The 23,466-nt window shown below is 34.2% G+C and overlaps 2 protein-coding genes across 4 annotated transcripts; one reads left to right on the top strand and one right to left on the bottom strand.

The window, feature by feature from the left end:
- Positions 1-6,513: 6,513 nt before the first annotated feature.
- LOC112733252 (E3 ubiquitin-protein ligase RKP) lies at positions 6,514-15,516 on the top strand. 3 transcript variants are annotated; one of them, XM_025782148.3, is made up of 11 exons: positions 6,514-7,109; positions 7,605-9,230; positions 9,574-10,389; positions 11,122-11,282; positions 11,763-11,901; positions 12,324-12,407; positions 12,731-13,012; positions 13,105-13,236; positions 13,375-13,574; positions 13,753-13,957; positions 14,204-15,516. In XM_025782148.3, exons 2-11 carry the CDS (start codon positions 7,737-7,739, stop codon positions 14,501-14,503), a joined length of 3,813 nt encoding a protein of 1,270 aa, XP_025637933.1. In that variant the 5' UTR covers positions 6,514-7,109; positions 7,605-7,736; the 3' UTR covers positions 14,504-15,516. The 3 variants fall into 3 exon arrangements, with proteins under 3 accessions (XP_025637933.1, XP_025637931.1, XP_025637932.1); XM_025782146.3 differs by lacking the exon at positions 6,514-7,109 and adding an exon at positions 7,160-7,291; XM_025782147.3 differs by lacking the exon at positions 6,514-7,109 and adding an exon at positions 7,227-7,461.
- Positions 15,517-20,524: 5,008 nt separating this feature from the next.
- LOC112733251 (uncharacterized) lies at positions 20,525-22,603 on the bottom strand. Its single transcript, XM_025782145.3, has 2 exons — positions 22,092-22,603; positions 20,525-20,807 (listed from the first exon to the last, which is right to left on the bottom strand). Exons 1-2 carry the CDS (start codon positions 22,356-22,358, stop codon positions 20,586-20,588), a joined length of 489 nt encoding a protein of 162 aa, XP_025637930.1. The 5' UTR covers positions 22,359-22,603; the 3' UTR covers positions 20,525-20,585.
- Positions 22,604-23,466: the final 863 nt, after the last annotated feature.

Here is a 23,466-nt window from a genome sequence, read left to right as displayed (position 1 = left end):
GCTATTAACTGTATATTATTCAAGAATTTCATAACCAATAATTGCTTTCTTTCTTTCATTCGTTCAAGCATTTGCTGGTATAGTTCTTAAAAAATTCACATTAAAAGTAGTTAGCAAAGCAGAACTATAAGCCATCTTTGTTAACAGGACAAGATTAATTATTTAGATTCAATGTACCTCCAGAACTAGATATTGAAGTATTTTAAATTCATCACTATTTTAAAGTTCGATAGACTTATAATGTATAAGCATTTCTTATATAGTTTTAGATGCAGCCTGATGATGAAATATAATGTATAAAAAGTTCTGAAATGTTTCAACTTTTAACCCACCTAAATAGAACAAGTGTAAGCTGAAGGAAGCTTTGATTCTGGAGTAGGAGCTGTGAAGTTATGGGATAATATAGCTCCAAGGACTGTGATAAGTCTAAGTCAATGTTATCAAGCTGAAACAAGCAGAAACATGAAAATATTAATGTGTGAACAGTGATATGATACATGTCACAGTCAACACACTAATAATTTATGCATAATTTTCAACTCCTTTGAATTGTAAGTACCTATGCTAAAGTCATATGGTCATCAAGCAATCCCATAATAACTGTAGTATCTATGAGAAGAATAATGAATTTATAGATTAAGAGGGAAGAAGATTGTGTAAGGAGCACATTTTGTAGCAAAAGAAAAGGGACTAGAGAAAAATTAAATAATGCATAGGAGGACAATCAATAATATTTAAAAAATGAACATTAGGGAGAAAAAGAACTTAATTAAGTTTAAAAGTTTCATCAGAATAATATATTATATGGAAAACAATTATTTTTTTAGTGAGGAATATGATGCCTTGGTGTAACTGATCAAGACAAAGACTAAAATAATCTTGGAAAAGAATCAAGAGAAAAAGATAAGCTGACAATTCAGTTATACTAAGAGAAGCCAAGTTGTGAGCTTTTTTACCCAATGAACAAGTGTAATAATCTTAATCTTTGCCTCTTATTTCCAATGGCATAGAAAAACACTGATATACAAAAGTTCTTTGAATATATCACTTTCTATCGAACTTTAAAATAGTGATGAATTTAAATCTTAGTATAGAACATCTCAATTTCGGAAAAGATTAGTAGGACAAGATTAATTATTTAGATTAATTATTTGGAACATGATGATTGAGTTTAACTAGATTCTAATTATTGAAGTATAAATCAACAAGAAAAAAAGCAAGAAGCTCTAGTTCAACTTCATGGTCAATTGACCTTTTCAATGTTAATATTTCAGAAACAAAAAAATGGCAGAAGTTCCTTCTGCACTGTACATTGATTCCGCATCAACATTAAATCAAGTTCATAGAACAACATCAAAGGATAGAAGCCCCAAAGTCATTGAAAGAAGATCACCTAGAAGCCCTGCTCGTGAGGTATCACTTTCTTTCAAATTAATAACATTATTTCCTTAGCAATATGTTATGTCTCGGAACTTGGAACCTTTGCAACACAAAATCATACACAATTTTGGTTATGTAGTTTTATTATATTATTAGACTAAGTTTTATTTGTGGTAGAAACTCATGTATAGTTGTGTCCATGTGAAGTTGACAGTTTAGACCGTTAGATAATTTGATATATTTAAAGACAACTGCACGTGAGTTTTTTTCATTTTTATTTGTGATGTTAGATAGATATTAAATGGCCTTTTTAAGGAGAGTGGATAGAATAAGCTACCCTATCTACTGTTATAATAACCGGTTATTGATTCTATTTATGTGTAAACTGTGAAGGTTGATGGCATTATTGTATATGCAACAATTGTGATTGAAATTTGTTTACATGTGTCGGAGATTCAATTGATTCTTTTGGCATTTTTTCATTGTATTCTGTAATGTACAATTTTTCGTTATGATTTTGCTTTTGGTATTAGAGGAAAAGGCCAAGTAGAATACCTGAATTGGAATCTCAGGTTTCTCATCTGAGAGAGGATTTGAAGAAAGTGAGGGAGCAGCTAAGTTTATCTGAATCATGCAAGAAACAAGCTCAACAAGAAGCTGAGGAATCCAAGCAAAAACTCTTTGCATTGTCTCTTAAACTTAATTTAGTATTCAAAACAGACATGATTATAAATAAAGACTTGCTTGACTTGAATGGATGGAAAACAAGCCAGGAATAAGAGAACATACAGTTCATAGATAGTTTGATAAAGCACCCAATATTCTTGCTTACTAAAAGTAGATTCTACTTAATTTAGTCAACCACACCGTCATGCAGGAAGTACATTAGTTTAAGCCAAATCGAAAGTGCAAAACTGGATTCCAATATAAAATTGCACTAAGCACAAACATATCAAGACTTAGGGGTTCGGAAATTAGGAAAAAAAAAAATCAAATCTGCATGTTAAATTGGGGGAGAAAATTGGAACATACGAGGAAGAGAATCGTTCCTCACATGCTTTTGACACCAAAAGTTCACATGGCACAGGGATGAAATTGATGCAAAATTAATTTATAGACAGCCACTCAAATTAAATTGGGGGAGGGGACAAGAACAAACCTGAGAGAGGGGAGAGGGGACGATCGGCGCACAGCAAGGCAAGGGCAAGGGGGAAGGCTGCCGATGACAACACCGGGACGAATGGTTGGGGCGACCGCCGACGACGTCATGACAGTGGTGGAAAGAGACCTGCGATTGGCACCTATGCTCTGTTAGGATTCGCGCCAAAAGAGGGAAGGTTATTGGCGCCGAAATGTATTGGTTGGGGTACTTTAATGAAACAACCCCCTCCTCCCACTCTGTTATTAGATGCGGTTGGGACAAAAAGGGCAACCAATTTAGATCTATTGGAGGCGGACCATCAAAACGCATCAAGAACTGTAGCAGCTCACTCGAATAGCAGCGATATGCAAAAGGATTGGTATTTTACCGCAGGTAGGAGCCGTGTCCCTTGTAGTGAATGTCTGATAAAAATTATCTACATTATTAGTAATTAGTGAATGAAAAATCTTAGAATATAAATTATAATTAGACTTATTAGTTACTAGTAACATCTTCGTAGTCAAATGCATCTTCTTCAAAACTAATCAATTCTATGTCTTTCTTAATTTCATCTTCTAATTCTTCGTTTGACCATTTTAATGTCTTTTTTTTTCACGTCGCATTTATCTTTCAATATTGTCTTACCATTAGTCACTTCTGTTGCAACGTCTCTAAAGAAGTTCATCCCCTACATCTGAGGACAATTCATATTTATAATTCTTTAAATTATTTTTATATACTACATGTTTGTCTCTACTACTTAAAATGTTTGGATTCGTCACTAAATTTGCACACAAATGAATTATAAACACATCAAAAACGAAATCATGTTTTAAAATATTTTTTAAACGCTTTTAATGTCTCATTAAAAAAAATCTATTTTTAAAAACTAAAACTACACAAATGAAAAAGAATATTTTTTTGTCTATGATTTTTTTATGTGTTTTGTTGAGTTTAGTGAACTAAATTATAACTAAGATGATGACTAAACATTATTGGAATATTGTTAAATTATTTGTGTGATATATTTTATTTAGTGTGTAGAAAAGTGATTTGATCTGACTGGCCCAAAAAGAAAGAAATTGGCCCATTAAGCATGAAAGACAAGTCCACATACACACACTCTGGCCCGATACCAAGCTCAGCTTTATCAAACTATTCATTCAAAATTTAATCCAAAGTTTGAACAGCTGAACCATGAGAAAGGAAGAAAAACAAATTGACCCAAACCAAGCCCAAATTTAGTGATCCATAACCTAAAATCACATTTCACTAACCGGATAAACAAACTTCAATTCATTTGAATTCATTCTCACAACCACTGAACCAACAAACTCTCTCTTCCTTTTCTTTCTTATCATATCACTCTCTGTACCAAGAAGAAAGCAAAAAGAAACTTCTGGAGTTAGGACAAAGAGAAGAATGAAAAATTTGTTTCCATTCTCAAGTAAGAAGAAAAAGAAAACGGGCTACAACAAGAGAGAAGATCTCAATGAAAAGATGATCACAAAAAAGATTATTTTTCATTTGTGCTTCACCAAAAAACCATGAAGAAATCCTATGAGTCACAAGCACCATTCAAGAAACTATGAAGATGTTGAAGTCAAAAGTGCTCAGTGGTTCAACAACGGCCAAAAAACAAACTTGGAGTCAAAGTAAAGATCAATGACACAGATTCAAGAAGATTGAAAAAAAAGGATGAAAGAGAAATGTATGGTTGCATGTCAATGCCTCGGTCCTCTCTCTCTCTCTCTCTCTCTCTCTCTCTCTCTCTCTTCTGACCACGCCGTTGCGGATTCTGATTGTTGGAGAAGAAGACAAACCAAGTGCTGAAGATGGTTCAAGCCCTAGAAGCTTCACTCCTCTATAATAGGGGTGAACGGCCAATGATTGAAGTAAGAGAGAAAGAGTACTAGTTTTGGTCCTCATAACTCTATGAACTGTTCTTGTTCTTCTCCTTCATGGTTTTCACTTTGTAGTTCTTTTTCTTTGTTTAGTCTGCCTAAGTTTCATTAGAAGAAAGGCAAACATAACGAGGTTTGTAAGAAAAAGTCAATGAGAGAAAAAGGTAGAGAGCTAGACTTGGAGAAAAAGTCCAAGTTATTTCAGAAATCCTTTGTTAGTATTTCTATTTTGTATCATGATCTTGAGGGAATTCCCTTACAAGTTGGGTTAGCACTTTGCAGTGAAAAGTTAAGGTAAGTCCTAGTCAAGTTAAAGTTGGGTTAGAATCTGGATTTGTCCCAGATAGGATTGGGGTATATCCTAAGAAGAATTGGTAATTGTAATCTGTTGAAAGAGTTGATACCCATTTTGACCCCTGAAATTTTCGACCGGCCTCAATTTCGACCCCCAAATTTATAGTTACCCAATTAACACCCCCAAATATTGGATTGTGTCCCACGCTTGCCCCTGTAGCTATCTCCGTTAACGGAGATCTGATGTCGCACGTTAAGTTGACAGAGTGTGTATCCACGTGACATCCAACTTGCTAGAATGGATGTGTGATGAGTGAATGATGTGGCAAAAGTTGAATGAACTCAATTTGCAACCCTCTTTTCCCAATATGTTCGAGACTTTGTTGGAAAAATTGAGTTCATTCAACTTTTGCTACGTCATTCATTCATCACACATCCATTCTGGCAAGCTGGGTTCCACGTGGATACACACTTTGTCAACTTAACGTGCCACATCAGATCTCTGTTAACGGAGATAGCTACAGGGGCAAACCTGAGACACAATCTAATATTTGAGGGTGTTAATTGGGTAACTATAAATTTGAGAGTCGAAATTGAGGTCGGTCGAAAATTTTAAGGGCCAAAATGGGTTTCAACTCCTGTTGAAAAGATAGTGAAAATTTCATCATTGTTGTGGTGGAGAATGGATATATGCGACATTACACTTGATAGCCAAACCAAGATACATCTGTGTGTCATTCTCTACTCTCTTCTCTGTTACTAGTTCTGTAACACGAGACAAAAATAAAGTATCTCCTAATTTATCTACTCAGACACGGTTCACTATAGTAATTCTTACAAACAACTCTATTTTGGCTCCTACCACGTTAGGAGATAAAATTTAAGTATCTCATGTGTTCACTCAAAAGAAAGCAAAGTTACAAACTAAGTTAAAAGGAAGTCAATATTCAACTCCTCTTTCTCTTAGCCACTAATTACCATCATGTTTGTGTTAAAGATTTTTTTTCACTACTTTATTGATTTGGAATTTGTAATATTAATATAATTTAAATGTATTATATCTAATTTTAGATGTGTTCATATTGATTTTGAATTAATTTGTGTTACTAGAAATTTTGGTGTAAGTTTTTGGATGTTAATTTTATTCATGATGAAAATTAAAAAAAAAATTATAAAAAAACAATAAAGTCATTAATAAAACAGAAGAGTTAACTCCCGAAAAAATGAATGTTATATTTGTATATGGTAGTGATGACGATAAAAAAAATAAAAAATACTGTAAATTAAAATTCAAAAAATAATATTTTTTGAATGAAAAAAGAAAAATTTTTCAGAATATAAATTGAGATTATCATAAAAAAGAAAAATTATAATAATCTCAATTTTAAAAAGAATATGCATAGGGAGCCAATGACATAAGTGTACAATGTGTACAATGGAAGTTTAGGAAGTATTAGAGATATGACCATTAGTGTTACATTGTCCTGTCAGATTACGCTTTTAGGATGAGTGGTTTCAGGATATGATATTAGAGTTCTAGATCTAAAAGGTTAAGAGTTCGATCCTTAGTGAACCTCAAAATCAGTTGGTCTTAGGCCATTGGCTCTCTAGCATAGGTAGAAGTTCCTGATCTTCACAAAACTTGGATGGAGGCATTTGGACGGAAGGACTGATTCGTCCAAATTTTATAAAGGTCGAGGACTTAAAAATATTTTTCAATGGTCAGGAATAAAAATATCCGCGAGACAAAAGGTGAGAGACCTATTTATCCTTTTCTCTTTTATTTTTAGCTAGAGGGTTACGCACCGCACCGCTTAAAACCAAAAGAAAAAGTAGCTCACCGCATCGAACCGAACCGAACCAAAACCCATTCCCGGTGAGAGGCGCGCACAGAGACGCTCGACGCTCGACGCACACACGTAGCACAACACAACACATAACAAAGATCCTTCACTAATACGCACCCATCACTGTTCCCTGCACTGCAATTCCTCAGCCACAGAAACATCACGCAAAACCCAACACACTTGTCCTACCTTCATTAGCGCCGCCACTACTCACAACCAGTCACCCCCAGCTCCTTTCATCGACACGTGCCCGTTCCTTACCCACGTTTTCCGGTACTCATTCACACGGACTTCCCTTCACTTTCCACCCCCAAACTTTTTGCCACCAAAAAGCACAAAAAGAAAATAATCATTTTATTATTTATTTATTTATTTTGATTATTACAAGCCGCTGTTCCTCCTTATTCGGTCTCCTATTGTTTACTGTGAATAACGGAATATGTAATAAGTGCTTCTGTAGTCCAATCAATGGTGCCTCTGAAAACCCTAGCTAGTTAGCTACCTTTCGCCGCCTTGCCTTTGTCCACAGCACGAACCGCATCTGTAAGTTTTTCCTGTTATTTTATTTAATTAATTAATTAATTAATTAATTAGTTAGATTATGCCAACTAGGAAGCCTTTTTCTTATTAATTGGGGCGCTATTAGGAGCTAGTCTTTTTGGTTACGCCATTAAAACTTAAATTGAAGAATCCAGCAGTCCCAACATGTTTAATCTCCAACATTTGTTAGTATTTTATTTACTTGTTAGTACTCATCACAATCATGTCTTCAACCTTCTCCGTTCCCCATAATCAATCACTTCTTATTCTATTATTTTTTTTCGCTAATTGTACAATAAAAGTGATGAGAGGGTGAGAAATTGGAGCCCAGTTAGCTAATTTTTGCTTGGTTAAGGTGGCTTGTGCAATTTCCCCAGTTTTTTTTTCATGCTAAGTTTTCCGCAAATTTTGATGCTTTTTTGTGCATTTGTCTTTTTTGATTTCTTATTTTGAGTTTTGCCTCTGAAGTCCTCTCACGCCGTACTGATTATTCCACAGTTTGTTTTTTTTTGCATGGATCATGTTTATATGTTGAGTGCTGCGATTGACTTTTGCTGTGGGAAGGGAATTTGAAATTGGAAGAACAGTCAGCTGCCTAAAGGGGTAGCTGAGAGGGATAGTGCCTCACAGATGGGGGAAGAGGGCCTGCGTCTTGGTGGGTTTTCAGCTGGTCTGGCAGTGATCCTGAATGATGAGGACAAGAAAGATAATTCATCGAAGACTCGGCTTCTTTCTTGTTGTGATGATTTGGGTCATGAATCTGTGGAGCGAACCCTTGAATACGTGTTTGGTCTTCCCAACAGATCACTCAATCCAGTGACTGATCCAATTGACAGCAACTTTATCCGCTCCATCATTAGGAATGAGTTCTCTAGGTTTAATGCCAAATCCGGGGATTCATGTGGTGAAAGAGATGGGATTTTTATTGCTGGAGGTGGATCTGGGATTGTTGGCCTGGAAAGTTCCAGCATATGTGGTGATATTACAATCATTAAACTGCCTTTGCTTGTAGAAAGCTTGGCGAATTTCAGTAGTTCCAGGGCCAATGTTTGTGTTTGGAAAGGAAAATGGATGTATGAAGTTATATTAGAGACGTCTGGTATACAGCAGCTGGGTTGGGCTACTATTTCTTGCCCTTTCACCGATCATAAAGGTGTTGGTGATGCTGATGATTCGTATGCATATGATGGGAAAAGAGTTAGCAAATGGAACAAGGATGCTGAGACTTATGGTCAGTCATGGGTTGTTGGTGATGTCATTGGATGTTGCATAGATTTAGAACGTGATGAAATATTATTCTTCAGGAACGGTAATCCACTTGGGGTGGCATTCCGGGGGATCCGAAAAATGGGTCCTGGTTTTGGGTATTATCCTGCAATCTCTCTCTCCCAGGGTGAAAGATGTGAATTGAATTTTGGGGGCCGCCCCTTTAAGTTTCCAATTGAAGGTTACTGTCCTCTCCAGGCTCCCCCATGCAAGACCTACTTTGTATCCAGGTTGTTGGAATGTTGGTCAAGGCTGTTGGATATGCATTCTGTGGAGAGGTCTGAGTATTCTTTAGTTCAGAAATTGAGAAGAGTAAAGAGGTTTCTTTCATTGGAAGAATTTTTTCATCCTGTCTCTCATGCAATAGCTAGGGAATTTTTCTATGAACTTGATGCAGATGCTGGCAACAAAGAGTATATGGTTTGGGGTCCAGTGCTGTCTTTCTTGTTTGATGTGTTTAGATTGCCTGCACCCCATGATTATTCAAGCCTGGATAAAGTTGTTGACGTTCTGCTACAATTTCAAGGTTCACATTTGCTGTTTGAAAACATCATAGATGCTCTTTCCGGTGGTTGTAAAATAGCCCCATTAATTCTCACTGAATGTCCTTATTCTGGATCATATGCTCACCTCGCCTTGGCCTGTCATTTATTAAGACGAGAGGAACTTATGGTGCTTTGGTGGAAGTCACCAGAATTTGAATTCATGTTTGAAGGTTTTCTGTCACAAAAGGCTCCGAACAAACATGATCTCGAGTCCTTGATACCGACTGTTTGGTGGCCTGGTTCATGTGAAGATGCAACTTATGCAGACAACATGATGTTGACAACCACAGCTTTATCTGAATCAATCAGCAAGGTAAATTCTTTCTGCTTGGCCGTGTAACTTCATTTTCAGTAAGAATATTTGAATTGAATATTCTTTTTGCCTAAATTATCTTTATCCTTCTGTTGAGGAGCTGTGAAGATGCAACAAGTGAACTATACAAATGAACTTAGTCTCACTTTATCATGTAAAACATTAGGCTTATATAAAATACAACATCATGCTATTAATGAAGTGGTTTCATTGCTCTACAGTTTTTTTATGTTCAAGAATATTCTTTTTTTTTCCCAGTTGACATTGTGGGTTAAGGTATTGGAATTTATTGTTCTACGGGATACCCTGTTCACAGTTTATTAATCTACTCTTCCGTGTGCAGATTGAGGAGAAGCACAGGGATCTTTGTCGCTTAGTGATACAGTTTATACCACCTTCAACGCCTCCTCAGTTGCCTGGGTCTGTTTTTAGAACATTTTTACAAAGCCTTCTACTAAGGAACAGAGGTGCAGACAGAAATGTCCCACCCCCAGGAGTTTCTAGCAATTCAGTTCTTGTTTCAACTTATTCAGTGATACTCCATTTCCTATCTGAAGGATTTGAATTGGGTGACATCTGTGGCTGGTTAAAGGGCTGCAAATCAGATACTGGTTTTCTACATAGAGGTGGCGAACAAAGCTTCCCTATTAGTTTGTTAGTGAAAAATGATCCGCTTAAAACTGATATTTCCAGGCTTGGCGGATCCTATAGCCACTTATCAAAAGTACACCCCGTGATTGATTATGAAATGGAAGTGGTTAGATGGGACGAAGGCTGCATGGATGATGAAGAAACCAGAGTTACTCATTCAAGCAGGCAGAAGCCCTGCTGTTGTTCTAGTTATGATTCTGACTTTACAAGAAACTTGAAGGATCCTGCCAAATACAGAGCCAAAGGTTCTCGTGGCCATTGTAGTTCTATCCCAGAGAGGTCTGCTCATGTCACTGCTGAATGCAGTGAGGGCAGTTTGGAAGATGAGATAACTGATAAACCTGCCTCCAGTGATCAATCTGAACCTGAGTATGGTTACCGACAGATGCACCATACAAAAACCGTCTCAAAGGATATTGATATGCCTACAGCTGCACTACTAGAAGAAGAGCTACTTGATGTTTTGCTGTGGTTGTATCATGTTGGTCTTGCATCAAATTTTAAGCAGGTGAGGCCTTGAGGGGATAAGGTTGATCAAATTTATAAATACATAATGAGTTTTTATGCATAGGATATTTCTTTGAAATGGCTTAACCTAATAGAAATTGAGAATGAAAAATGTAAAGGGGTTGTGGTGGTGCTACACAAGCTTGTCTCCTAACCCAATAATAACTAGCTGCGCTCCACTAAGGTTACATCCTATAATATTAGGGTCAAGTTTTATGCTGTGTTATGCAAAAAGGAACTGATGTCTTAATCGAAGTCCCTGAGTTGAAGTGTTTAACTCCTTGGTTAAATTATGGTGACCTCCCTTACAGACCTTGTTTCAGAAATTGGTTTTACAGATGGCTGAGTGTATGTATACTGTGTTTTTTGGGAGGAAGGGGGGGGGGTATTCGAGGATATTGTAATGAAATAGGTGAATGTAATTCCTGAAACAAGAGGAAGGGTAACTGCAAGTATACAACCCTCAAGAATGGCGGTATAATTTACCCCAACTGTTTATAGCTGTTATCCTCAACTGTTACATGTCAGTTATGATGAGAATCTTTATTTATGATGAGAAATTATCTGAGTAATTGCTAGAAAATCATGCTTTTTGTAAAAGTGGAACCAATTATGACAACCTTCTTCTGATTCCCATGATTCAGTTCTTGCATATGTTGTACTCAATGGTTTAATTGTTTCCAAAAAATCCGTGACACTTGTCTTGAACATGAGGTTTCTTCCAATTTTGTAGGCATCATATTACATGACACATCAGGCACAGTCAATCTTACTTTTGGAGGAAACTGATAAACAAATAAGAGAAGGAGCCTGCAGTGGGCAACTGAAGCTTCTGAAGGAAGCCCGGAATGAGTATAGAGAAGAGGTTATTGATTGCGTCAGGCATTGTGCTTGGTAAGATGACATATAGAGGAGCTTTTCAACTAATCATTTATTTCTACTTTTATTATCTTATATATATGTTTCCACTTTTTGGCAAACTACATTATGATTAACTTATAGTTATGTTTTGTTATTAGTTTCAAATTTAGATTGTTGTTATTGTTATGCCGAGACTCACTGGGGGTGTATAAAGCATTAAAGTTATTGAAACTGATGGCACATTTTGAACATCTTTATAACCTCTCATTTGTTTGGTCAGCATTATAAAAGCTTTCAGGATGATATCCTGATAAAACTTGAAGACCTAACATATATGTTTGGTCCTCAGTGATTTGTACTTTATTCTGAAGTGCATTTATAATTTTCTGGATGCTTCTCAATTATTAATATTCTTTACAGGAAGAAAATAAATATTATTTCTTGAGAACCCTGAGCCGTATATTATTGGTTTTCCTGACATTCTCGGTTTTTTGGGGGCATCTTGTTTCACAGGTTTCGCATCTCTCTGTTTGCACGATGGAAGCAGAGAGGAATGTTTGCACTCTGCATGTGGGTTGTCCAGTTGCTGCTGGTTTTGAGCAATATGGATTCTGTGTTTGTCTATGTCCCTGAATATTACTTGGAAGCTCTGGTAAATAAGCAATCATCTTTTCGCTTCAGCTAGATGCAGAAAAACAAGTGTTAATTTGTTTCTTTTTTTTTTTCTCTCCTTCTCTGATGTTTATGTTGCTCATCTGTCCGACATATTGTCCTTGGCCTTCGATACACTTTGTGGCCCTGCTGAGCAAAGAATCATAAAAAATACAAAGTTTTCTAAGAATTGGACTTGTGCGATTTTCTATAAACAGTTTGCAGACATTTTTAATTCCTCTAATATGAATTGAGGTTAAGCTTATTTTGGGTCAAACATAGCTTATAATCAAAAGCTTTTTGTGATAGATTTTGAAAATATAAAATCAATAATATTATATCCTAAGATCATGCTTGTCCCAAGCATGCTATCAATAATTAAGTATCTTTTAGTATTTATGTTAATTTTGATTCCTTATACAGGTTGATTGCTTTCATGTATTGCGGAAAAGTGATCCTCCGCTTGCTCCATCCACAAGTTTCATTAAGCGAGGACTTAATTCATTTGTATGGGCTTCTTTTCAAACTTATTTCTCCATTTTCTTCTAGGTTTTTCAATATTGGATGTTATTTTTGCATGTAAAGACGTACGTGGAAGGTGGATATCTCTTGCTGTGCATTTTGAGTAATTGCATTTTTTAGGCCAATGGCATTGTTATTGCCCTAGCAGATATAAGTCGGTATTCTAGAGTTATGCACTCCTCTGATATGATGGAATTTTATTATTTTCCATTATGCATGATCCAAAATCTACAAATTAATCTACATTTTTAGTCTTTGTATAATGGGTATTGGGTTCTAAAGTATACAAATTGGTTATCTTAAATCAGGTTACCTTTGTTGTCACTCATTTCAATGATCCAAGAATATCGAGTGCAGATCTTAGGGATCTTCTTCTTCAGTCTATATCTGTCCTGGTTCAGTACAGGGAGTATTTGACTGCTTTTGAGAGCAATGAGGCAGCCACCCATAGAATGCCAAAGGCTTTACTGTCAGCATTTGATAACAGATCTTGGATCCCAGTTACAAACATACTTCTGCGATTATGCAAGGGTTCTGGTTTCGGTTTTTCGAAAAATGGAGAATCATCTTCATCATCATTTCTTTTCCAAGTATGTGATATCCATATTTTGTTAACCTGTAATTTTGCATGGGTCTGTTTTTCACTCAATTTTTTCCCCTGTTGCCTCTTAATCAAATGCAGAGGTTGCTAAAAGAAGCTTGCACAAATGATGAAGTATTGTTTTCAGCTTTTCTAAATCGTCTATTTAATACACTTAGTTGGACCATGACTGAGTTTTCAGTTTCTGTTAGAGAAATGCAAGAAAAATACCAGGTATGAATATCTGTTTCATCCTTTATTGAGTTTGCAGCTTGTGTTGTTTTCTGTGCTTGCAAATTCAGAGTTTCATGGTTGATTTTGATATAACTGTCTAATTCAATTAATTATTATTGTTGAAACATGCCTTTTCAGGTAGTAGAGTTTCAACAAAGGAAATGCTCTGTCATATTCGATCTTTCATGTAATCTTGCAAGGATTTTAGAGTTCTGCACTCGTGAGATTCCTCAAGCATTCCTGTCAGGACCAGAAACAAACTTGCGGAGGTTAACTGAGTTGATTGTGTTTATCTTAAATAACATTATCTCTGCAGCGGATGCTGAATTTTTTGACATGTAAGTCCTGATCCTGTAACTTGAAACTTGGTTTTATGGTTTGCTATTGAATTAAAATTCTTACTCAAGTTATTGGTTGTTATTCTTACTGGTAGTCAAATCTTATTGTAACAATCTTTTTAAATGGAACCATGTTGGTTGGCTGAATTCTGACTCTCTTCTAAAATAATAATCTCAGGTCCGTTAGACGAAATGGTCAATCTCCAGAGAAAGTAAACCGGGGCATGATTTTGGCTCCCCTTGTCGGGATGATCTTAAATTTGTTGGATGCTACCAACTTGGCAGAATTTCAAGAAAACAACTATCTCGTGGATGTTTTTGCAAGCATGGACTGTCCAAATACTGTCCATTATGGATTTCAATATCTTCTTGATTTTAACTGGGTTAGTTGCGTCACCATTTAATTTATGCTATTGATTCTTGAATAATCTTAATGCCTTGTATTCTCTTAATGCAACTTCATGTTAGTATCATTTAACCGAGGCCAATTACCTTTTTCTCCAACTTTTGGTGCTAGCTAATTCTATAAATTAGAATTATACTCAACAGGCTTCTAAGTTTGTTGAGTCTTGAGTGCAAGTTTTATTTGAGACTGATGGTTAACAGCTTTGTGCTCTTGATTTTTCCAGGATGGTTCTTCTAGTGGGGACGCTTATGCTGCAAAATATGAGCCGCTTGAGAATTTTCTGAGCCTCCTTACCTGCCGCATTGTGGAACAACTTGAGAAAGTGGATTGTGTGGGTGAAACTGATGCTGAGGATAGAATATGCTGCATATGTGTAACATATGAAGTGGATGCCTTGATTGAACCTTGTTTACACAAGTGTTGCTATGGCTGTATAACCAGGCATCTACTGAATTGCCAGAGATGTTTCTTTTGCAACACAACAGTGACTAGTGTTCGCAGAATGGATGAAAAGACGGGCTAAGGAGCTCTCTTTTTTGCAGTTACTTCGCCCCAGGTGGAAGTTGAGCCAGCTAGCGACTGATTATTTGTTTCTCCATAAAGCCGATGCTTGAAAAGTAGCGTGCGGATAGGAACCAAATGTCAAAAAACAGGGTGAACGGTGAATGGAAGTAGTTGGAAAGGATTCATGATAGAATATTATTCAGAAAATGGCTAGGTGCTCTTGCATAATACTTGAGGTGAATGTGTGTTTTGGGGGGGTTAATGTGTTGCCAGCAACTCCAATGTGAATTGTGGAATTTATAGGCTATGCCCGAGTGCATGATTATGTGAAATTTGCGATGTCAGCGGCAAGGAAAATCCCCAAGCAACTCTTCATTGTTCACTGGATTTGTTTTGAAACTTTGAATGCAGCCATTATGTAGAGTGCAACTGAAGCAAAGCACTATCCCCTATCCACTCAGGAAACTTGAACCTAATCTGCATGTCTCATCAGACTATGTTCTGATTGACATGTATTCCATATTTGGATCCGTTGGTCATTGTCATACAAGGAATGTCATAACATGGTTGCAAACTTTGACTAGGTGCAACAGCAACTACCATATAGGAAGAACACACCATCTTCAGGTGATGCAGCAGATGAGTACTGAAAAGAGCCAAAGAAATTGCAAAAATCTCAAAAGCTTGCACCACCTGCTGGATATCATGCCATATCAATCATTGGTGATTTGTATTAGAGCCCAACGAAGGATGGGAAGCTTGGACTTCAAAATCAGCCGAAGGAAATCTTTGTAAAGAGACATGTAAGATTTCATGCTGGTAGATTTAGTTGGGATCAAATCACCTACTATTTGTAGAGCATAAATTTTGACCAATTCAATCATTTAGTTATGCATCCTTGGTTTTAGTCAGAATCTTCAATTTTGTAAAATATAAATGATAGTGTATATCTTTAGTGATTTATCATTTATTCTTAATATATAAAATATATAAAAGTAGATGGGTAAGTTTACCCACATTACTTTTAAAACATTTAAAACATGTTTCTCTTTTTACTAATGCCATGTCAGTAACGTTGCTTACTTGGCAAAATTTTAGAATCAACCACTCAATTTTTTTCAAATCACCTATTATTTCCAAATCAGCAAAAAAAAAAAAACACTAATAATTAAAAATTAATAGTGTCTAATCAAGTTTGTAACTTACAAAAATTGAATTTATATCTCTATATTTATTAGATCTTACCGTTATAAACAATACAATAAGTTTATAACTTCCAATAATTAATTTCTATAAATAACTCATTAAACGTAATAAATATCTATATTATAAATATTATAATAATATTATTAATCATACTAAAGTTTACGTTACAAATATTCAAATTCTATACTTTGACCTATTTATATAAGTCTCTTATCACTATTCCTTCAAAGAACATCAAATTTAGCACAAGAAATTTATTTCTGAACTATACAACATCTCAAACTTACTTGATAGAGCATCATTCTTTGGACAATATTACCAAACAAACAGATAATTGGTTTATCAAAGTTTGCGTGGTTCGTCTATGGAAAACATTAACAACCACAAATGAAGAGGAACCTCTTTGAAATGATTATATTAGATGAAAATGAGACAATTACATTTGTGGCACATGTAATCAAACACCACAATATCCAACAATAAGGTAACTATATATTTTTAATAATCTCATCTATCAAATTATTAATTACTAACCTAATACTTATTTCAAATCAAAGTGCTATTTGATGGCAAAGGAAAAAAAATTATTGGGCACAACTGCTTTAAATCTAATGACACTTCATAAAAGTAATGACTATTAAACTACTCTTCTACTTTAGCTCATGACAACAATAAAGAAGTATCATGGCCCACAAATTCAGCCCAACAGAATACAAAAATTCAATTTTAATTTTAGTCTTTATTATCTTATCTTTATCTTATCTTTAATTGTTCTTATCTTATCTTTATTTGCTTTTATCTTTCATAGGACAATGCTCTATATATATTTAGTTTTACCCTCATAATTTACAACACACTTCAGTACAATTCAATCAATCAACAATCAATAAAAATTCTTTTCTTTGCTTTTCCTATTCTTTCACAATTTTATCATGGTATCAGAGCCATGGTATCCTCCTTGAGGAGAATATATAAGTTATCATCTTTTCGGTGAGAAATCACCATGCTTCTTTTTCAACTTCCTCCCACAATAAATAATCATAGATTTAGTTACATGCATCCAAGTGAAAATTCTACCACAGTTTTGATTATCCCGGTTCTTTACCAGCAATTCCGTCTGCGCCTTCTTCTAGCATTTCATCTGCAACTTCTTCCGGAAGTTTCGTCAGTATTCTGTTTCAGCAGTTCAATCTGCATCTGTTCTAGCAGTTCAATCTGCATCTGTTCTAGCAGTTCCATCTGCACTCTTATTGCGCTCTACGCGCCATTTGAAGACCACTCTTATTGCGCCATACGCGCCCTCTAAAGATCAATCTTGTTGCGTTTTACACGCTTATTTTTTATTTTTTTATTTTTTATTTTTTTTATTTTTTATTTTTTCATTCTTTTTTTTATGAAGATCGCTGCTTGCTCTCTCTCCCTCAAGCACAGCACTCCTTTTATGTATTTTTGTCGTCAGCAGCTCAAGCTCCGCCGCACGCAATTGTTTAAAGATCGCTGCTCAAGTACAGCATCTCCTTTTATATTTTTGCCGCCGGCAGCTCAAGCTCCGCCGCACGCAGTTTTTGAAGATCGCTGCTCAAGCACAGCATCTCCTTTTATATTTTTGCAGTAGGCAGCTCAAGCTCTGCCGCACGCATCTTCCTCCGCGTCACCACGTCAGACGCGCTTTTCTCAACAATTTCATCAGGAACTTATCCAAGCTGTGGATTATTGACATCTTCCATCCACCAGCTTGCGGGGGCGTATTAAACTACTCTTCTACTTTAGCTCATGACAACAATAAAGAAGTATCATGGCCCACAAATTCAGCCCAACAGAATACAAAAATTCAATTTTAATTTTAGTCTTTATTATCTTATCTTTATCTTATCTTTAATTGTTCTTATCTTATCTTTATTTGCTTTTATTTTTCATAGGACAATGCTCTATATATATTTAGTTTTACCCTCATAATTTACAACACACTTCAGTACAATTCAATCAATCAACAATCAATAAAAGTTCTTTTCTTTGCTTTTCCTATTCTTTCACAATTTTATCAATGACGTTGAAGCACCACCCCAATTGAAAAATTTGTGCAACCTTACACTTATATTTGAAGTCAAAGTAAATGATTTTAATCTCAAAAAAGGTTGTCAACAATATACTGTTACCAAGATATTTGTTCCAACAAAAAACATTGAAGTTCAACACCCATTACAACAAATAAAATAAGTAATAATAAAAAAAAATCACTTATTCAAGACATCATTTTTATTTATAATTTAAATTATTCATTGATTATAGGAACCAACTTCGCCAATACTAATATCTTCAGACAAAGATCACGTACCCATCAAGAGATTAAAGAGAGAAAATCATTCAAGACACATCTTCAAAAGAATAATATACATGCAAAGATGTAACAAACAACATAATAGAAAGTGCATATAACTCAACAATTCATGAAGAACATGTCTTTTCAGGAACCTACGACAGAAAGAAGAAAGCAACAATTCTAACAATAACAATAAAAAAAAGAGGACGAGTATCACATTAGAAGACTAAGTTCATCAACTAAAACAAATACAAAAATCAAACCACCAAATAAAAATATCACTTTTTACAACTCCAATATCAAAATCTTTTGTACTACAAATTACTTTAAATAAAACACCTTTTAAATTTAACTTTAATTTATATATATTTAATTTAATTCTGCAAAATATATCAATTTTTAATATTTATTATATACTATCATTAATTTACTGTTCCTTGCACGGATCTCATTTTAGTATTAAATTAGCTTAAATACAAGCGGCATGAGTTTCCAACGGAATAATTACAATTACAAAATAAACTTATTGCTAATATTTTGTTTGAAATATCTACAAAAATATAAGATTTTCATTGACTTCCAAGTATAACAGGAGCTAGCATTTTGGCATTTGTAGTACATGGAGGGAGCATTCTTGATTTCCTTGCAAGTTAAACAGTGAACAATGGTGGAGAAACACAAGCAAAAACGGCATTAATGATTCAGCTATCAAGAACCTTAATTGAGAGGGGTCCCCAGCCACCGTATCTTTCAGCCACTCACCTTCTTCAATAAGTCATTATCATCCTGCTTTTTCAAATCTACTTTGCCAGTAACAAGATCCTATATTGAAGTGCATAAATGATAAATGTGGCGTGACCTTTGATGCGAACGCAAAGCTTTTACGCCCACTGCCTTTATAATCTGGTGCCAAACGCAGCCTTGATTATAAAATTAGTAAATTACAACTCTAATTTTTCACCTAACATCATGCATGTTGGATTCTTGGGTGATTGGGTCCAATGGTCGCCTTGGTCGGCTGTCTCAATTCAACATTCACCATCCAAATTTTATAATAATCAACAAAAACCATTGGCACCACCGCAAGTTGCCCATCACATCAATTACATGTATTGCTGAGTAATAAACTAATAATATATACTACTAATAATTCTCTTAATTATTTTCTTAATCTTAAATCACAATATAAGAGTCAAATGTATTTATTATGTTGAAAACAATGTAAGCCAATCAAAGTCTTTGTTGGAAATTACTAAAAACATATTTAAAATTATAGTTAACGAGATTCATATACTTTTTCTAAGGAAGATGGTACCATCATGGCTAATATATCTACCATTATATACAAATTTTTACTTCTAAAATATCTTTCATCATATATAATGTATAGAAGTTTATTTTGTTAATCCCAAAAGTTAAATCCATGACTTTTTAGGTCAGTTTGGGTAAACAAATTAAGTTATTTTTGAAAAAATAGCTTAAACAATAAATGACTACATTAAAAGTAGCTTGTAAATAAGTTATTTTGTGTTTGGATTTTTAGTTCTAAAAGCGTTTATTTTATGAAATTTGATAAAAAATAGTAGTATTATGAGAGAAGTTATTTTTTTAACTTCTCTATAAGTTCCTAAATAACTTCTTAAAAAGCCGTAATTTAGTTTTGAAAATTGCGCCAGGCATTAATACTACTATTTTTCATAAGTTAAAAGCTCAAAAAAATTACTTTTAAAGCTTCCAAACGGGCCTTAGTATAACACACTTAACATCTTGGTAAATTTCAAACTTCCTATTATGTTATATTTAATATTATTGTCAACCAAGTTGGGTTGGTCTAGTAGTTAGCTCACTAGTCTGCTTAAGCAAGTGTTGAGGGTTTGAATTCTGCTTTGTGCATACAGCAACTCATTGACCAGCGGCAAACCCTTAAATGGGTTGAGGGGTACCATGGATTAATGAAAAAAGATTTTCTTTTTAGCATGTTTGGTAAATTTCTAATAGTAAAAATAAAAAAACAACTTTTTTGAGAAGTTGCAATTTATATTTTTTTAAAAAAATTTTTTTTCTTAAAAAAAAGATATTTTTCATGTAATAAATAAACAAAAAAATACTTTTATATTATTATACCTAAACATAATTAATAGATAAAAAGATCTTTTAGCATAAAATATCCAAATATAAAATTATTTTTACTTTTACATAAGATCTTCTAAAAAAAGATAAGTAAAAAAAAATCTTTTCTTAGAACCTCACCTAAACAAACTCAAATTATATAAAGCCATTCAGTGAAAATTAAGACATTGGTTTTTTATTTATTGATTGATAAAATTTAAGAAATTAGTTTGTTCGAGTCGACAACTTCAATTCTTTTCCCTCTTATCTTTATTCTGATTATGTTATATAGTGGAAACCTCATTACTCCACAAGGATGGAAACTTCTCCTTAATCCTTCTGTAACATGAAATTATGGAGAAGGAGAACAGTACAAAGAACCAAATAAAATAAAAAAAAAAATAATGAATAATAATGGAACTTTCTCATCATGATAAATGACAACATATACAATGTTGATAATCAATTAACTCTCTTTTCTTTTCCTAGGCCTTCGGATTGGAGGACTATCAGATTCAGTAGAATCCAATCCAAGACATTTGAGAAATGCTACTCTAGCTAATTTGAAATAATGACAAGGGTGAAGGAAATACAATGGTGAACCCTCTCTTTCTGCAATCTCTTCTCTCACTGTCCTTGTGCTTGAGCTTGTTTCTATCTCACCTTTTATACTTAAGTTCTCTGCCCCCTGCCCATGGTACAACATAATTCTCATATTTAGTCTCATGCAAAACAATACATACATTAATAGGAACATTTTAACTTCTAACACAAGTTCAATTAAGTATGCAAAGATCATAATTCCAACAATGTTATATAGCAATGACAAATGCAACTCATCAACAGAATTTTTTACTTTTTATTTTTTTTAAATAAGGAAAAGGACAGCAAGAAGTTAATGAACACGGAGAATGGGTTATTAAGTGTTGCTTTGTATTTATTGGCAAAAGAGGAGTTGATTTTCCATCATACTCTCAGTAGATTGGATATAATACTTCAATAGATGAAGTCATGACTCTGATTCACCCAGCACACAGATATCAAATCGAGTTTATTCACCGATTTAGGGATGTTTTAGGAGACAATTTACATGGGAAAGCTCAAAAGGTCAATGATTTAGAGTTTAGAATATATATGGTATCTTAAATGGTGAAATCGTAGTGTGAATGTAACAACCAAAGGTTAAAAACATTTGTTAAGGTGGGCTTTAGAGGCAAATACAACATACAATGATATTGCGTTCATTTTTGTGTGTTAACAACTTAACATACCTAATAAAACATGGAGCCTAATTTAGCAAGTTTGTTGTAAATTTATTATAAGTATTCCTTATTGAAGTACGAGATTGATAACATATGGTTAAATCACGGAGATTAGTCGGATTTTAACTTCGAATGTTTTTTAATCCGATTATAAATGTTTATTTGTCCCATATGAAACTGGAACAGTTCCTTCCTTCCTAATCCTGAAAAGTCACAAAATGAGGTACCCTCACCAACTAGTCAAGGGCATTTCAGAAGCTGCATCCTCCATTTCCAATTCAGAGAACAGCTTTTGAAGTCAAAGCCCAATTTGAAGGGTGGATTTGAACGGAGGATAATTTTATGTTGTGATTTCTGAATTCACTATATTTAACATTCTTAACATTATTCTCACAGAGATGAAGAGACACAATCTAGTATCCCCAAGCAACAAAAGAAATCAGCTTTTACCAAAATAACAACAAATTGTTACAATAGTTAAAGTACAAATTAAGAAGGAAAAACAAAAACAAAAAACGCAAAAAAAAATTGAAGTCGTGTTTTTTCTTCAAGTCAAAGCGATCTCATATTCTAGACTTACTCCAAAAGAAAACAAGAGAGAGAACAAGATAAGATCTTTATGGTGGGAGATGCATGAGAATCCAAAAGGGTATAAGGAAAAAGCAAAAAGAAGAATAACAGGGGGAGCTGAAGGTAGGTTAGACGTGTACCCGTGTATGCTGAAGACGGTTGGTGAGAGCGGTGGAGGTAGAAACATGGTGGTGGTTGTTGTTGCCGTTGACTAGTGATTTTTGACGACGAGGATTGGTGGCAGCAGATGCAGATGCGGATGCAGAAGAAGCAGAAGCGGTGGAAGAATCATCAGAAGAAAGGAGAAAGAAGAGAGCAAGGAGAAGGAAGAAAACAATGAGCTGAATCCAAATGAGGCATGGGATCCTATAACTCTCTAAGCTCAGCTCCTCTCCAAAATCCAACATATCTTTTAAACAGAGGGAGTGGCACAACCACAACACAACAAGCTCTTTTCACCAACAAAATAATATAACATACATTAATAATAACACAGCTCTCAGAAACGCTGATCAACCTCAAGTCTCAACCAAGTTCCACGCAAACTTCCCCTGCGCGTGCATCTACTCGCTCCAACACTTTCTTCCCAATAAAAAAAATTTATTTGGCTTCTGTACGTTTTGTCACACCAGAGGATCAAGGCTAATTTGAAAAAAAACCGAGAAGGACCGCATATAATTCATTATAATGGTTAATTAATGTGTTTTTTTATATAAATTTTAATTTTTTTAATTTTAATAAATTAGTACATAAATTAGAGAGTCTAATTTGTATTAAAATATTTATTTTACTATAAAGTAAATAAAAAATTTTGAATTGCATATTTAAAATTTTTTTTAGTGTTAAAATATAAATTTGATTTTCAAATTTACATATTTTAAAAAATAAAATCTAAAAATCACAAATTTAATTTTTAGATTTATAATCTTTATATAAAAAACACATTAAACCTCAACATTATTAAAAATACCACTAAAAACACAATACTAAAACTAAAAAATAGAGGATCAAAACTTAACTAAAAAATATCTTTATTCACACATTATTATTATATATTATTGAAAAAAATTCTAAAATAAAAAATTATAAAATAATAAAATATTAAATTAATTATAATTAAATTTATAGTATTTTATTATATATAAATTTTATTATTTTAATTTATTTAATTATTTTTATTTTATTAATATCTTCCCCTCAAAAGAAATTTGATCGAATGTTATTAATTTATTATAGTAACAGTATTGATAAATAACCCAAAGAAAGGCGCGTGCTGGATACGCGCCATAGTAAAGTGGACTTGGTCATTTTGGCGGTGTAGTTTAACGTTGCATTCCATTTTGGATGCACCAATGAAGCCGCCGTAGGAGACAGATACATTATACATATACGGATATACCACCACCGAATACTGATTTGAGTTAAGGGATTATTTGGTAAATGCATCAAGGCAAAATTTATGACCTTCACTTCACCCTCACTTTAAACAGTTTAAATGCACATACATTTTATTTC

The sequence above is a fragment of the Arachis hypogaea genome, chromosome 13, assembly GCF_003086295.3.
Source record: "Arachis hypogaea cultivar Tifrunner chromosome 13, arahy.Tifrunner.gnm2.J5K5, whole genome shotgun sequence".
Lineage (NCBI taxonomy): Eukaryota > Viridiplantae > Streptophyta > Magnoliopsida > Fabales > Fabaceae > Arachis > Arachis hypogaea.
Note: the sequence above shows the minus strand (reverse complement) of the source record. Positions and strands in the feature narration are given on the sequence as shown.